This window comes from Odocoileus virginianus, chromosome 33, assembly GCF_023699985.2.
Source record: "Odocoileus virginianus isolate 20LAN1187 ecotype Illinois chromosome 33, Ovbor_1.2, whole genome shotgun sequence".
Classification (NCBI taxonomy): Eukaryota; Metazoa; Chordata; class Mammalia; order Artiodactyla; family Cervidae; genus Odocoileus; species Odocoileus virginianus.
The window spans coordinates 29,389,890-29,403,514 of NC_069706.1; the positions used below are offsets into that span (position 1 = coordinate 29,389,890).

At 41.7% G+C, this 13,625-nt stretch overlaps 1 protein-coding gene and 1 long non-coding RNA gene across 7 annotated transcripts in view; one reads left to right on the top strand and one right to left on the bottom strand.

The window, feature by feature from the left end:
* Positions 1-13,625, bottom strand: part of AUTS2 (activator of transcription and developmental regulator AUTS2) — a 1,185,004-nt gene that overhangs the window by 823,393 nt on the left and 347,986 nt on the right. The window contains exon 1 of one of the 6 annotated variants that reach the window (XM_070461292.1): positions 2,845-3,166. The exons of the other annotated variants lie outside the window; for them this stretch is intronic. Coding sequence (XP_070317393.1) covers positions 2,845-2,892 — 48 coding nt within the window. The 5' untranslated portion in view covers positions 2,893-3,166. Of the gene's footprint in view, positions 1-2,844; positions 3,167-13,625 lie in introns of those variants that run through there. 6 annotated transcript variants of the gene reach the window in all.
* LOC110122305 (uncharacterized) lies at positions 3,316-8,817 on the top strand. Its single transcript, XR_002309189.2, has 4 exons — positions 3,316-3,582; positions 7,300-7,424; positions 7,881-8,182; positions 8,788-8,817. It is a non-coding gene; the product is annotated as an uncharacterized lncRNA (long non-coding RNA).

Below are 13,625 nucleotides of genomic sequence, written 5' to 3' on the forward strand. Positions count from 1 at the left end.
ATGGGCCCTTGAACATAGATGACCAGCAAGATATGGTAGTAAACAGAAGAAGATAATGTTTGGTTGTGGAAGAGGAAATTAACTGCATTTTACCATTTTAGAGATGCTTCATCTGAGGTTTCTGCTGAACTTCAAGGCAGATGTCTAACTGGTCAATAAAATATATGCCTCTGAAGAAAGAGATTAGACTAGTAAAATAGACTTCGGAATAATCAGTTATTAAAACATAGCAAAATACATGAAAATAGGAAATATACTAAGAGACTGTATAGAAGGAGAAGGAGGCAAGGAGTAGGATGGACTTAATTCAAGTAAGCAATATTTTAGAAGGAATGATACCTCAGTATTGACAAATTTAAGAAAGAGATTACTCAAAAATAATTTAGACAAACAGAGTTAATAGCATCGATGTATATATACCTCCATATGAATAACAGATAGCTGGTGAGAAGCTGCTATGTAACACAGGGAACCAAGCCTGGTGCTCTGTGATGACCTAGAAGGGTAGGATAGGAGAAGGGACGGACATCGTGATGTATGTATAATTATGACTGATTTTCACTGTTGTACAGAAGAAACCAACACAACTCTGAAAAGCAATGTTTTTCCAATTAAAAAAATAATAATTTAAATGGAAAAACAGAAGTGGGCATGTGCATGCAGTGATAGCTAAAAAGATATTTGTGTTACTATACACGTATTTTTAATTTTGGAAAGTGGTCAGAATCTTGATTATCATAAAGAAATGTTTTTCTGTGCCAGTGTTTTCGGTCATGTATACTTGACTTTCTTAATTTTTCTTGCTCACTACTTAAGACTGATTCAATTATTTTCCTAAACATAAAACAAGGAAATGGCTGGCCATCAAAAATATTCTATAATGTATTTTTATCTATCCAATAATTAAAAATTTACATCAATTCATTTCTCCAGTATTTGAAAATGAACTTTTTCTTTTTTGCCTTTTTAAAATACTGGAGGATATTCAAAATTAATAACCCTTTAAAAGAATGGCTTTCAGGAAGAATACAAAAAAGAATAGTTTTAATTTGGTTTTAAGCATCTCTGTCCCTGGGTTTACACTGAAGTCTTCCATCTCTCCAAATGAAATTAAACTCATTTTGAATTCTGGAAGAAAAAAAAAAGTGAGTCTAAAAAACAAATCATTGTGAAGGAACAAAAGAACAGAAGTTCTGTTGAGAATCACTGAAATCTAGAGCATCAATAAGCAGGCTGAAAACAAGACTGAGATTTTTCTGTTTCTCTTATTCCCCCTATTCTAATATAAACAGGATATCCTCCAATTAGCTATGGAGTCTTAGATTATTTAGTTTTACATTACACGCATGCCTTGGTATATGAATACACTCCCTCCTTGTTTTGTTGCTATAGGAATAGTAAGGTAGTTATTCAAATAAAGCAATTAATTTAATGTCCTTTCTTTTTACGAAGATCATTTCTTGAAATATCTTCCAGCTTTTAACATTAGTTTACTTTCATTCCTTACCTCTGAGCTTCAGGTTTCTATGGCAGGACATTTAAGATCAAAGGAAAAGGTTATGGAGGTATAGTACACTTTTAATTAATCAAAATTCGTAACAACAAATAATAGGTAATGGGCTGCTCAAACCAAAGTAATCTAGTGAGGAAAAAACTAACCCCCAAACCACAATGACAACCTGTCCTTATCCTATCCAAAAAGATAATGTTTCAGTCATAACAGCTTTAATAGTTAACAATGCAAATATGTCTAAAATGAGGAATGAATTTCTTAAATAAAAATCCTATATTTTGACTATGGGTAAAGAACAAGTAATTTCATTGTCACAAAAACACAGCAGAAACAAACCTACGACAGAAAATAACAATGTGGAGAAACGTAGCCTAAAGTGTACTAATGTCAATTAAACTAGAAAAATGGAAGAATTTTTCAATATGCTTATAAATATGCAATCATAAAGATCATGACAAAAACCATCATAATTTTCCATATTGCCATATCATGATTCCATTCTCTAGGATCTCAGCTTAATTCTACAGTCAGTGTTTTCAACAAACAAAGCAAAGAAAGAAGGACCACAAAAGGCAGGCATTTTAGGATGCCCCTGGAAACCTCATTACTAACCCAATAAATTCCCAACAGAAGTGATATATACAGATGCAGAACCAAAACGATGGCCAACAGCTTCAGGTAAGTTTAGATGTGCAAAGCCTAGTCATGATGTATTAAAACACTGTACTGTAACAGTGAAATTTCAGATGCAGCCAAAGTTCACTGCCTCCCTAAAATATAACTCCCAAAAATACAGTAAAAAGATAATCTCATCAACTGGCAAAATGATGGGGATGCTTTCTGTACCCAAATAACATTTGAACATGTGAACATTCTACATGTGAATGAGCCAAGTCAGTTAACTGAAAGAAAAAATACAAATAAAAACTTCTGACTAAGCAAACTACAGGTAACAGGAAGGGACTGTCAATTTCTTTCAGAAGCAAAAATGCATCAAGTTTCATAGCAAATATTCCTCTTGAAAACTCTGTATTCAATCTAAAGAAGTATAGCCTGTCTTTCCTGTTCCTACAGGTTCACCATTTCTTCTTTAAACACTAAATAATGCCTCTGGAAAGCAATGTGAAGACTCCCTCTTGGTCAGTGGCAATGTCAGACAGCAAGCAGAGAGGCTGCATTTCATCCCGGCATCATTAAAGCAGAGGACACACGTTCACAAACAGAGCTTCTGGGTTCACCTGCTTCCCTGAATAGCCGGAGGAGCTCAGCAACAGGAGAAGCCTGGAGGAGGTGGCAGGTTTCCCTTGGGAAGAGAACACATATTGACTTACCTTCTCTGCATACTTGAACTTAACATAGAACCAGCTTGACTTGATCATTGTCTCACCTCCTGCTCTCAGAGCAAAAGGAGATGGGAAAAAAATAAAAAGAAAAGAGGAAAAGAAAAAACAAAAACAGTAGAGTGCTGAAGAAAAAGCCGCTTTTCAGCAAAGGCTTCTTCCAGATGCTGAGTTTTCCAAAGGTTGACATGTACTCAAAGGGGGGGCCAAAAGGAAAGACACAGGAAAATGCACTATTAACCTGGCCTCCGTCCCCCTAATGTTCCTACACCTTCCCTTGGTGCCGACAGCGCTGCGAGACCTCGCTCCAGACTGCACTCCAGGACTGCCTTGCTGAGCTGTCTGCCTCTCCCTCCTCTCTCTCTCCCTCTGGGTTGCTCCCTTGGCTGGCTGACAGGAGAACTCCTCAAATGGGCTTCAGCCGCCTTCATCACAAATGGCACGTGTCAGTAAAGGCAGGAGGCAGGTCCTGGCCCCAGTCTCCTCCCAGAAGAGCAACTCCTCCTCCTACCCCTACCCCCAGGGATGAAAAAACGAATTCCAGAACTTCCCCTCAGGACACAGATTAACACCTGGCCAAACATTATTCTGACAAGAGCCAGAGTTTAGAGAAAGGACCCTGCCACAGCTTTAACCTCAAGATCTCCTTAACAAGATCAAGTGGTGACCCTTCTCCATGCCTACAGAAGATTACAACACTAAAAACAGCCCAGTCTCTTTTAGCAAAAAGTGAGTTAAGAACCCGTTTTAAATTTTCCAGCTGAAACAACATCTTTCAATCCTGTATAGTCAGAGAAAGAGAAACTGGAACAGCCTTCTCTTGCCATTCCCTCTTACTTCTATTATACTAGCTGCCAAAACAGCTCCTGGTATTCAGCCTTAAGAACTAACAGCTTGGTAAAATGATTGGCACTTATACATACATTCCTTTCCCCCACAGAAATAAATGTAAAGACAGTGTTTTTTATTTTTGTTTCACTACTATTAACTAGTTAAACTTTTCAAGATTTCAAGAAAAGCGGTGAAACAGAATGATGGCGCTCACTTTACAAGATGCCAGAGATGGAATGGAGAAAGAGAAGTGAAACGCAGGCACACGGCTTTAGCATATGTGAAGGGGAGACACCTGTGCATGGTCAAGTGAGGCAATCAGGCACGTGGAAAACAGTGATTCTCAAAAAATTCAATAATATGGTGTGGCTCTCATCCCTATGCTCCATACCCCTACTGGGATCTCTACCCCAAGTGATAACAACTGGTAATATTTATTAAATACAAAATAATTAAGATTGACCTGGATGTTAAACGCGACAGGATTCTCTAAACTACAAAAGGCCACCTGCACTTCATCCCCACAGACCCTTCTTTTGAGGAACGTCTAGATTTTCCACAGTCAAAGTTTTTGAGGGCATAATGTTGGCTGAGACCTAAATATCATATACTACATATCTTCTGAGCACCAAAGAAATGATGCTTTCAAACTGTGGTGCTAGAGAAGACTCCTGAGAGTTCCTTGGACTGCAAGATGATGAAGGCAGTCAATCCTAAAGGAGATCAACCCTGAATATTCATTGAAAGGACTGATCCTGAAGCTCCAGTACTTTGGCTGCCTGATGCGAAGAGCCACCTCACTAGAGAAGACCCTGATGCTGGGAAAGACTGAGGACAGGAGGAGAAGGGGGCAACAGAGGATGAGATGGTTGGATGGCATCACCAACTCAATGGGCGTGAGTCTGAGCAAACTCTGGGAGATAGTGAAGCACAGGGAGGCCTGATGGGGTCATGGAGTCAGACGCAACTTAGCGACTGAACAACAACGTATCTTTATGGAAAGGGGATATGCTTCCATTTTTTAACCTGCTACTACACACCACTGGGCTAAGCAGTAGCTTCATTTTAGCTTTCAAAGTAACAGGAGTGATTACCACTGGAGGAGGGAATGACTACCTACTCCACTAATTCCTGCTTGGAAAATTCTATGGGCAGAGGAGCCTGGCGGCATATAGTCCATGGGGTCACAAAGAGTCAGACAAAATGTGCGATTAACACTTTCACACCACTGAAAAGCCCTCCCGAAACACTCTATACCTACATCACAATAATTATAAATCTTCCCATATTTTTGAAGAAGGTTTTTCTACTATACACACTCTAACATTCTAATACTATTCCAGCTGAGAAGCTGCTTAAGTCCAGAATAAAACTTGATGTCAAAACTGACAATGAGTGTGTCAAAACTCATCCTCTAAGATTCATGTACAATAAAGGATCTCTGTGGATTCTAATTTGAATTATTAAGTAAGGGTATAAACCACTTAGGAGGTGGGAGATGACGTAAATGAAGTTCATACCTGAAGCCTTCTATTTCCTCTGAAGAAAAAAGGACTCAATTCTTACTGGCCTCTCTCAAATCCCTGGATCTTTCTAGTATCCAGAAGCTCTTCTTTCTGGAACACTCCTTATGTCTTTGGTGGCTCAGAGGGTAAAGAATCAGCCTGCAGTGTGGGAGACCTGGGTTTGATCCCTGGGTTGGAAAGATCCCGTGGACGAGGGCATGGCAACCCACTCCAGTATTCCTGCGTGGAGAATCCCCATGGACAGAGGAGCCTGGTGGACAGTCAATGGTGGTGCAAAAAAGTTGGACACGACTGAGCAACTAAGCACATACAGTCACATCTCCTAAATCAAATTCTCTCAGCCTTCAGACTGGTACTTAAGCTGTCACTTCCTCCAACAAGCTTTCCTTATCCTCAGCCTGAGTTTGGCTTGGGCACATCTATAATATACTGAACTTACCTCCTCTTGGCATTTATCATACAATATTCTCCTTGCCTACTTACTCTTCTGCATCTCCTTCTAAACTGCAGGTCTCCTGAGAGCAAGTGACAGCCTGTGGCTTGGCATAGAGACTCAGCAGAGCTGATGCTAAGTTAGTATTGTCAGATAGGATGGAGGAAAGAGAACTTAGAACTTGGGTCACATGGCAAGAGTGAAGACGAAACAACGCATGCAAAGTCCTTAGTACATTCTCTCTAAAATAGTAAGCTCTTGCTAAATGTTTGATATCCTTTAGCTTTGAGCGGGGAGAGTTTGAAACTTCCACCAAGGGGAGAAAGAAAGTGAACTCAGTAAATGCACTTATGGGCAATACTGAAGAAGCCAGCAGCTGCCGAGGCGCATGGATCTATATAACAACACTCAAACAGAGTTTCAATTCTTTCAAGTGGAACACAGACTCTCAAGAGGGCAGACAGCTGACATGCTCCTGAGAGGAAATGGGCAGAAGAACAAGACCATCAAGGAACAGAGGGTGCTGGTGAGAGGGGTGGTGAGGGGATTACATACGTAATGCAGGCTGAGAAAAGAAAGAAGGAACCCCAGGGGGCCTTGGAGACTGACAGAAGAGTGAGCAGCATCACAGAAAGATGGAATGGAGAGGGGAAAGATGGCAGGGTGGCCAATGACCAACTTTACTTACAGACATGCTGACAAAATTTTCTGTTTTGGGGACAGACGGTGGAAGACTGGGAATTTTGTTGAACGTTAATTTGTTTCCTTGTGATTTTTTTTTCCCCCTTTACTGTAAGTCCAAGCGCTCAAGGAAAGGGGGGGAAAGTAACATAATGAAGGATTCCAAAAAGTTATTTGCATAATCAAGTCATAAGACCCCTGGCCTTAGTGAATATTCATTCTATTTGGCAAAGGACTTTAAAAGTTCATAAAAACAAATACTGTCTAACTTTGAGCATAAGGGCCTCTTTTTATGTAAAAAGGAATAATAAACTCCCCATTTGATCATGTTTTAATTGTTAGCAGGCATTCACTGGTTGAAGAAAAACAAAATCTAAGAATTTAATAATACCGAGATTCCCTAGTGGTCCAATGGTTAACAATTTACCTGCCAATGCAGGGAACACAGGTTCCATCCCTGGTCCGGGAAGACTCCACATGTCGAGGGGCAACTGAGCCCGTGTGCCACCAACTACTGAAGCGCATGCCCCCTAGAGCCGATGCTCCACCACAGGAGGAGCCACTGCATGGTACAGCAAGGAGAAGCAGCCTCTGCTTGCCACAACCAGAGAAAGCCCTGTTCACAGCAATGAAGACCCAGCAGAGCCAAAAACTGATTCATTTTTTTTTTTAAAGAAAGAATTACCAATTGAACAATGCATAGGGCTTCCCAGGTGACACTAAAAGAACCCACCTGCCAATGCAGGAGACATAAAGAGACGTGGGTTCAATACCCGGATCGTGAAGATCCAGGAGGGCACAGCAACACACTCCAGCATTCCTGCCTGGAGAATCCCCTGGAGAGAGGAGCCATAGCCTGGTGGGCTACAGTCCACAGAGCCACAAAGAGTCGAACACAGCTGAAGTGATTTAGCACAATGAGCACATACACACACTATGTTTTTTTAACGAATTTCTATTAACTATCCCTTTCAGAAACACCAAAAAATCATGTGCACGCAGGAGTACGGCGCCTGTATCCTGATAGACACTGCGTCTCCCAAGCTGAGAAACTACCTGAAGTAAACAGTGCAAGGATGAAATAAACGAAACTGAGAAAGGTAAAGTGACGTCACCAGGGTCTCACACCAGGGCTGTGGCCGAGCTATGAGATGCCCTGGCTCCTCTGTCCAGCACCATCCTACTGCGTGCAGGGCCACCCCTGAGAAAACTGGCAAGGCTGTTACATAGCTCAGATAACACAACCATGCGACAGAATTAATGACTATAAATTCTCTAAGAATCAAGGGATGATAAAATAAAACTATTTAATTTATCCACCAAATACCTAACATTCGCAACAATACAGGTTACTGCTTAATGGAAAGTGAGGTGGTGGTGGTTTAGTTGCTAAGTCGTGCCCAACTGTTGCAATCTCATGAACTGTAGCTGGCCAGGCTCCTCTCTCCATGGGATTTCCCAGGCAAGAACATTGGAGTGGGTAGCGATTTCTTTCTCGAAGGGATCTTTCCAACCCAAGGATCAAATCCGCATCTTCTGCATCTTCTGCCCGGCAGGTAGATTCTTACCGCGGGGCCACCAGGGAAGCCCGAGGAAGGAGCTGATGCTCACTTCAAGCGGCAGACTTCTGACTGGTGTTTTAAGTCTCCTGAAAGAGCAGAAGACCTAAGGCCGATGGAGGGAGGGAGCAAAACCTACTTTACGGCAGAAAGTACAATGTGGAAGGCAGCGGATACAGGCAAGAGCTTTGGAGACAACAGGATTTCAGTTCCAGCCCGGGTCATGCTAAGTGCTGGGTATAACTGCGAACTAGTCACTTATCTCTCTCAACCTCAAGTGCTTCATCTGTTAACTGAAGGTAACCAAACCTAACTTCAAATGATGATTCTTGTGAAAATTAAAATAGCCTCATAGTTTTGCGAAGCAGTTAACACAGCTCCAGATTCACCACTAAGCTTGATAAAAGTTAGTGTCACCTTCAATTACATCACAACCTCCTAACCTTTGTTTAGTAGCTAGCTATAGTCAGCTGGAAACATCACTTCTTAGCCTTCAATTCAGAAACTCAAACTGCTGTGACAGAGACTCAATCATCCTCTGCTTACATTCTAAACCTGATGTTCCATCAGGAAGGGAGGAAGCAGACAAGAGAAGGCACCACGTCCGCCCAGCTCCACAGTGAACATAAGCAGGGAAAGACACCTCAGTTTGTGAGCTTCCAGGTAGTCATCACTGACAAAGAGTGCATTCTCTAGTAAAATATGACTGCTATTTTATTCTCAGTGTTTTCTGGAGAACTGAAAGTCCACAAACACACACAGAGAGATATAAAAAACCAGCAATTGAGCCCTTTTAACTCTGAAACCACAACTAAGATAGGCTTCTGCAGAAACTCATTTTCATTTCCTGGCATAAACTCCTTCTTCCAACTCCCACTCGCCTTTTTTGTTTTGTTTTAAACAGACAGTGTACTGTTAAAATCGGACGATCTTTCAGCTGCACTGAAAGAACCCTTTTCCACCGCAGCTGCACTTGGAACACACCATTTCCTCTGGCAGAGCATCTGAATGCTTGTTCAGAGAGGCTGAAGAGGTTCGATGGGCGCTCAAGGACTTTCTCTTTTCTCAGTGAACAGGGCTGGTCACAGCTCTTATAAAGCCTTCAGAACGATTCATTTATCTGTCAAAAATGGCAAGACTCTTCCAGCTTTTGTACATGGTGCTTCCTCTTCTGGGAATGAAATTTACCCTCTTCTTCAACCCTACTAGTCCCTGCCTAACCCAGAAAATGCATTCATATACATGCTTTGCACACACACACACACACACACACACACACACACACACACCCTACTTCTGGTTAGCTTACAATTCTCATCCCAGACTTCGACTCTTTACAAAAGCTTCCCTTGATCCTTCAAAGGAAGAGTTTGCAAATGAAACTGTTCAGAAGTTCAGCTTAACAATAAAGCTTAAAATGACTTGAACACCAATGACAAAGAGATACAGCTGAACTACAACAGAAAGATTTTTATCCTATAATACGTTCTGCTCTTCAGCAGAAAAGAAGGCTGCGTGTTCTTTCCTACTAACAACCCTCCATGATAAATGTGTTCTTCTTAAGCCCTCAGGGGAGGGAGAAGTGCACCTCAGCTGAACATTTCGGGAGACAGAAATCATGCCTGTGTTATCTGCATCTGACCTCCTCTCCACTCCTAAGAGGCACCGAGACCAGCCGGAAAAAGAGCCAAGGCCCACTGCCAAGAATAGACTCGGTCCAACAGCACCACTCCAAGCTGAGTAGTTTCTAGAGTCCTCGAGGGCATCAGGCCAAAGGCCCATCCAGGATTCTCAAGGCAGGAGAGAGGTCTGGAAGGACACCAAGCCGTCCTGCAGGGAGGCTGGAGGGCGAGACTAGCCTCCAGCAGGGTCAGGCTCGGGGCTCCCCGTTCCTCTGAAGAGTCTCCTTCGGGGTGATGTTCCTCCCTTGACATAACCCTCATCTGGGCAAGCAAACCCAAGCTATCACAGAGTGAGCTATATGAACACTGTCCTACCCCCTGAAGTATAGCAAAGTATGCTTAAATCCTGAACTAATTACCTTCATAGAGCTGATCTTTGATACCTAGTATTCCTTGAGGTTCTATGAGGCTTTTTTTATTTCTTCAGAATTTTCCAAAAAGCCCTCACAAAGGTCAAACTGTTTAAGATTACCTTAAAGGCAGGGAACCAATAACCCTCTTTTGGGAAGAAGAGCTACACAGCTTTATACTATGGATTCTGTATTCTTGGGCTTCCCTTGTGGCTCAGATGGTAAAGAATCCGCCTGCAATGTGGGAGACCTGGGTTTGATCCCTGGGTTGGGAAGATCCCCTGGAGAAGGGAACGGCTACCAACTCCAATATTCTGGCCTGGAGAATTCCATGGACTGTATAGTCCATGGGGTCACAAAGAGTCAGTCACGATTGAGTGACTTTCACTCACTCATTCACTCACTCAATCTACAGAAGCAGTGTGTGAAGGGACATTCTAGTTACTCACTTTTCTTGTATGAAAATGTGTCCAATTTTATAAAGTAGATAATAAATTAACTCTGTTTGATATTAAGGGCCATAGGAATGTGAGCTAAGAAAGTATATCCGAAACTGCACATGTTTCCATCACTATAAAAGGAAAAAGTGACAGGTGCCCAGACACTAACTAAAAGGAACAGGTATATATTTGAAGAAAATTACCAAAACATACTGAGTACAATTAAAAAGAGGATCAACATTGGGCCGGGGCGGGGGGAGTGTTCTAAAAGGTTGATAAGAAGAGACACATAATGATCTTTTTACAAATATAAAAATATCTAAACTCTGACCCCATCACCTTGTCTGTGTCCAAACAAACACATCAAAAACATCCAATACCAAGAGATGAAAGGAGCATCTTTCCCTTTGACTTCAGAACTGACAGAGATGGAGGGGTTATATACTTCACATAAGCCATACTCCACATTCCTGAGTAAGTGTGCCATCAAAACCGCACACCAACAATATCTAATTCTTTCCGCTTAGAGTACCTTCTAGAGATACTGGGAAATAAGCACAAAACTTAAAGATTAAAAAAAAATCATGTAGCATTTGATGTACAAAAAGATAACCAACAGTACCTACTGAGGAGTCAGCACCTGCATGGGAAACATTACCCATGCTACATGAGGAAGACAAGAAGGAACCACACACAGACACACACACACACACATACACACACACACATCAGAGCATTAACCATGCTTCATGAGGGAGACAAGAAGGAACCCCACCCACACACACACATCAGAGCATTAACCATGCTCCATGAGGGAGACAAGAAGGAACCACACACACACACACACACACACACACCCCAGAGCATTAACCATGCTCCATGAGAGAGGCAAGAAGGAAACACACACACACACACACACACACACACACACATCAGAGCATTACCCATGCTCCATGAGGGAGACAAGAAGGAACCACACACACACACACAGAGACACACACACATCAGAGCATTACCCATGCTCCATGAGGGAGACAAGAAGGAACCACACACACACACAAACCCCACAGCATTAACCATGCTCCATGAGGGAGACAAGAACCCACACCCCACAGCATTAACCATGCTCCATGAGGGAGACAAGAAGGAACTACACACACCCACAAAACCAACAGAAATAGTCCTTCCTGAAATGACATGGCAGTCTGGTTGAGACTAGTGATGCACAGAAGACATTACTTAAAACAACAAATCCCCAAACTGCAGAGCAATACACCACACACAGAAGTTGGTGAGTATGTAGAAGGCAGTGAGAGAGGGATGAGAGGTAGATGAGGAAGGCTTGCCATGGAAAAAGGAGGTTTGAAGAAAATACAGAATCTGATTTGGTCAATGATTAAAAAAAAAAAGACATTCCAGATAAATATGAAAACACATATCAATACAAAAACAAAAGTAAGAAAACTAAAATTATGAAAAGTAGAATTATTAACTCTTTTCCATAAATACAAACATGACTGATTAACTTTGCTCATGTTCCCCTTATTTCTGCATCTAATCTCTTTGAAAAATGACTTACTCTGAAGTTTGGCCCTGTGTCTTTATATAAAAATATGTTTGTTCACAGACATATTACTATACAACCCTACTTGCATACCTACTTTCTTTACACACAGAATTACATAGATAAATGGCAGCCAAGTTATTTTAACTGGTTTTGCAGTATGAATTCAGAATGATTATAATTACAGTTTCTCTGTTAAAATGAGGTTTTGTTCTTTAATATTCATTGACTACTAGCTTGCTTCCCACACACAACACATTATTTACCCTACATTGGCTTGGTGCATCAATTATGGTAATAGTTTGTGAATAACATTCACATTATGGAAAAATGAGCCTGGTTACTTAGCTCTCCCTCTGGAAAATTGTCACAAACATATGTATCATCTGTCTCTACTTAGAGTGCAGCAATTAGTAATTATAGCTGTATATACTTTTTTAAAGCAAAGGGGGAAAACAGACCTGAAATGTCATCTTCAGAAATGTTCTTAGGATGTTGTCTAAAATTATTTTGTTGAAATTCTAGTAGTAAAAGAGAAAATTCATTTTGACGAAATATAAAGTCATTGTTAATAGCATATTGAATATGGAAAAATAGACAAAGTACCTTTCAAATGATATCACTTACTGAATAATCCCTTCTTCACCCAGATAAATAGACCACAGGCTGAGGGAGGGCAGAATACAGTACTGAGAGGCAGGAGAGACCTGGATTCAAATGCTTGTCTTCTTACCATCCTCTGGCTCAATTAAACAGCTATTTATAGAGTGCCTACTATATATCAGACACAGTACTTAGTTTTATAGAAAGTTAAATGAATAAAACAAAATAATCTGTCTTTAGGTTCCCTTGTAAGGGAACAAGAAACATAAATCAGTACAATGTAATAAAAAGTCTTCAGATTTTAAAAAAAGAAAAGGTTTTACAGATATGTAAACAGTTCAGAGAATTATTTATTATAGCAGAGAAAGGAAGTAAGAGATAGCTTTACCAAGCAAGGCACAAACTGTGGAGCTGTGGTGGGAGCTAAGGATTTCCAAGGAAGAGTAATCCCCATGTGACAAGGTTCAAGGTCCGAACATGAGAATGGAGAATTAGGAGGAGTGTGGAGGTGGGGTCAGAAGGGCCTGGGAAGCTTGGCTTTTCATAGTCTACAGGTTCCTACCGTTTGTTCTCCTCTCTGCACTGCACGGCGATGCAGACACCCCAACAGTGGATGTGCTGTGGCCCCATGCTTCAGCGCTGTCCCTCTGCCCTAACGCACCCTAACACGGCTCAGATGGAGGTGTTTTCTGCCAAGCAGGGCGTCTAAGAGAGAAAGCCAACAGCCCCCGGCTCAGTTGCCATGTGGCCCAGAAGCAAGCACTGATTCACGTTCTAGAACAGAGGCCACCGCCTTTTGCAGCAAAAAGCCAGACAGTAAGCGCTCAGACTTCCCATGTCAGGCTACCTCTGTTGCAACTTTTCAACTCTGCCATTGTAGCTTAGAAGCTGCCACAGAGATTACATAGACGTGTTAACAAAACGATCACTTTATTCACAGAAACAGACCCCAGGTAAAGTCTGGCTGCCAGGCCTACTTGCCAACTCCTGCTGGAGAAGATGGCAGGCACAGAATGGGTGTTCCATGAATGCGAGCTGGATGAGCCACTAGTGGGGACTATCCCTGCTGCTCACTACATTCATCAATGTCTCCTGTCCATCAC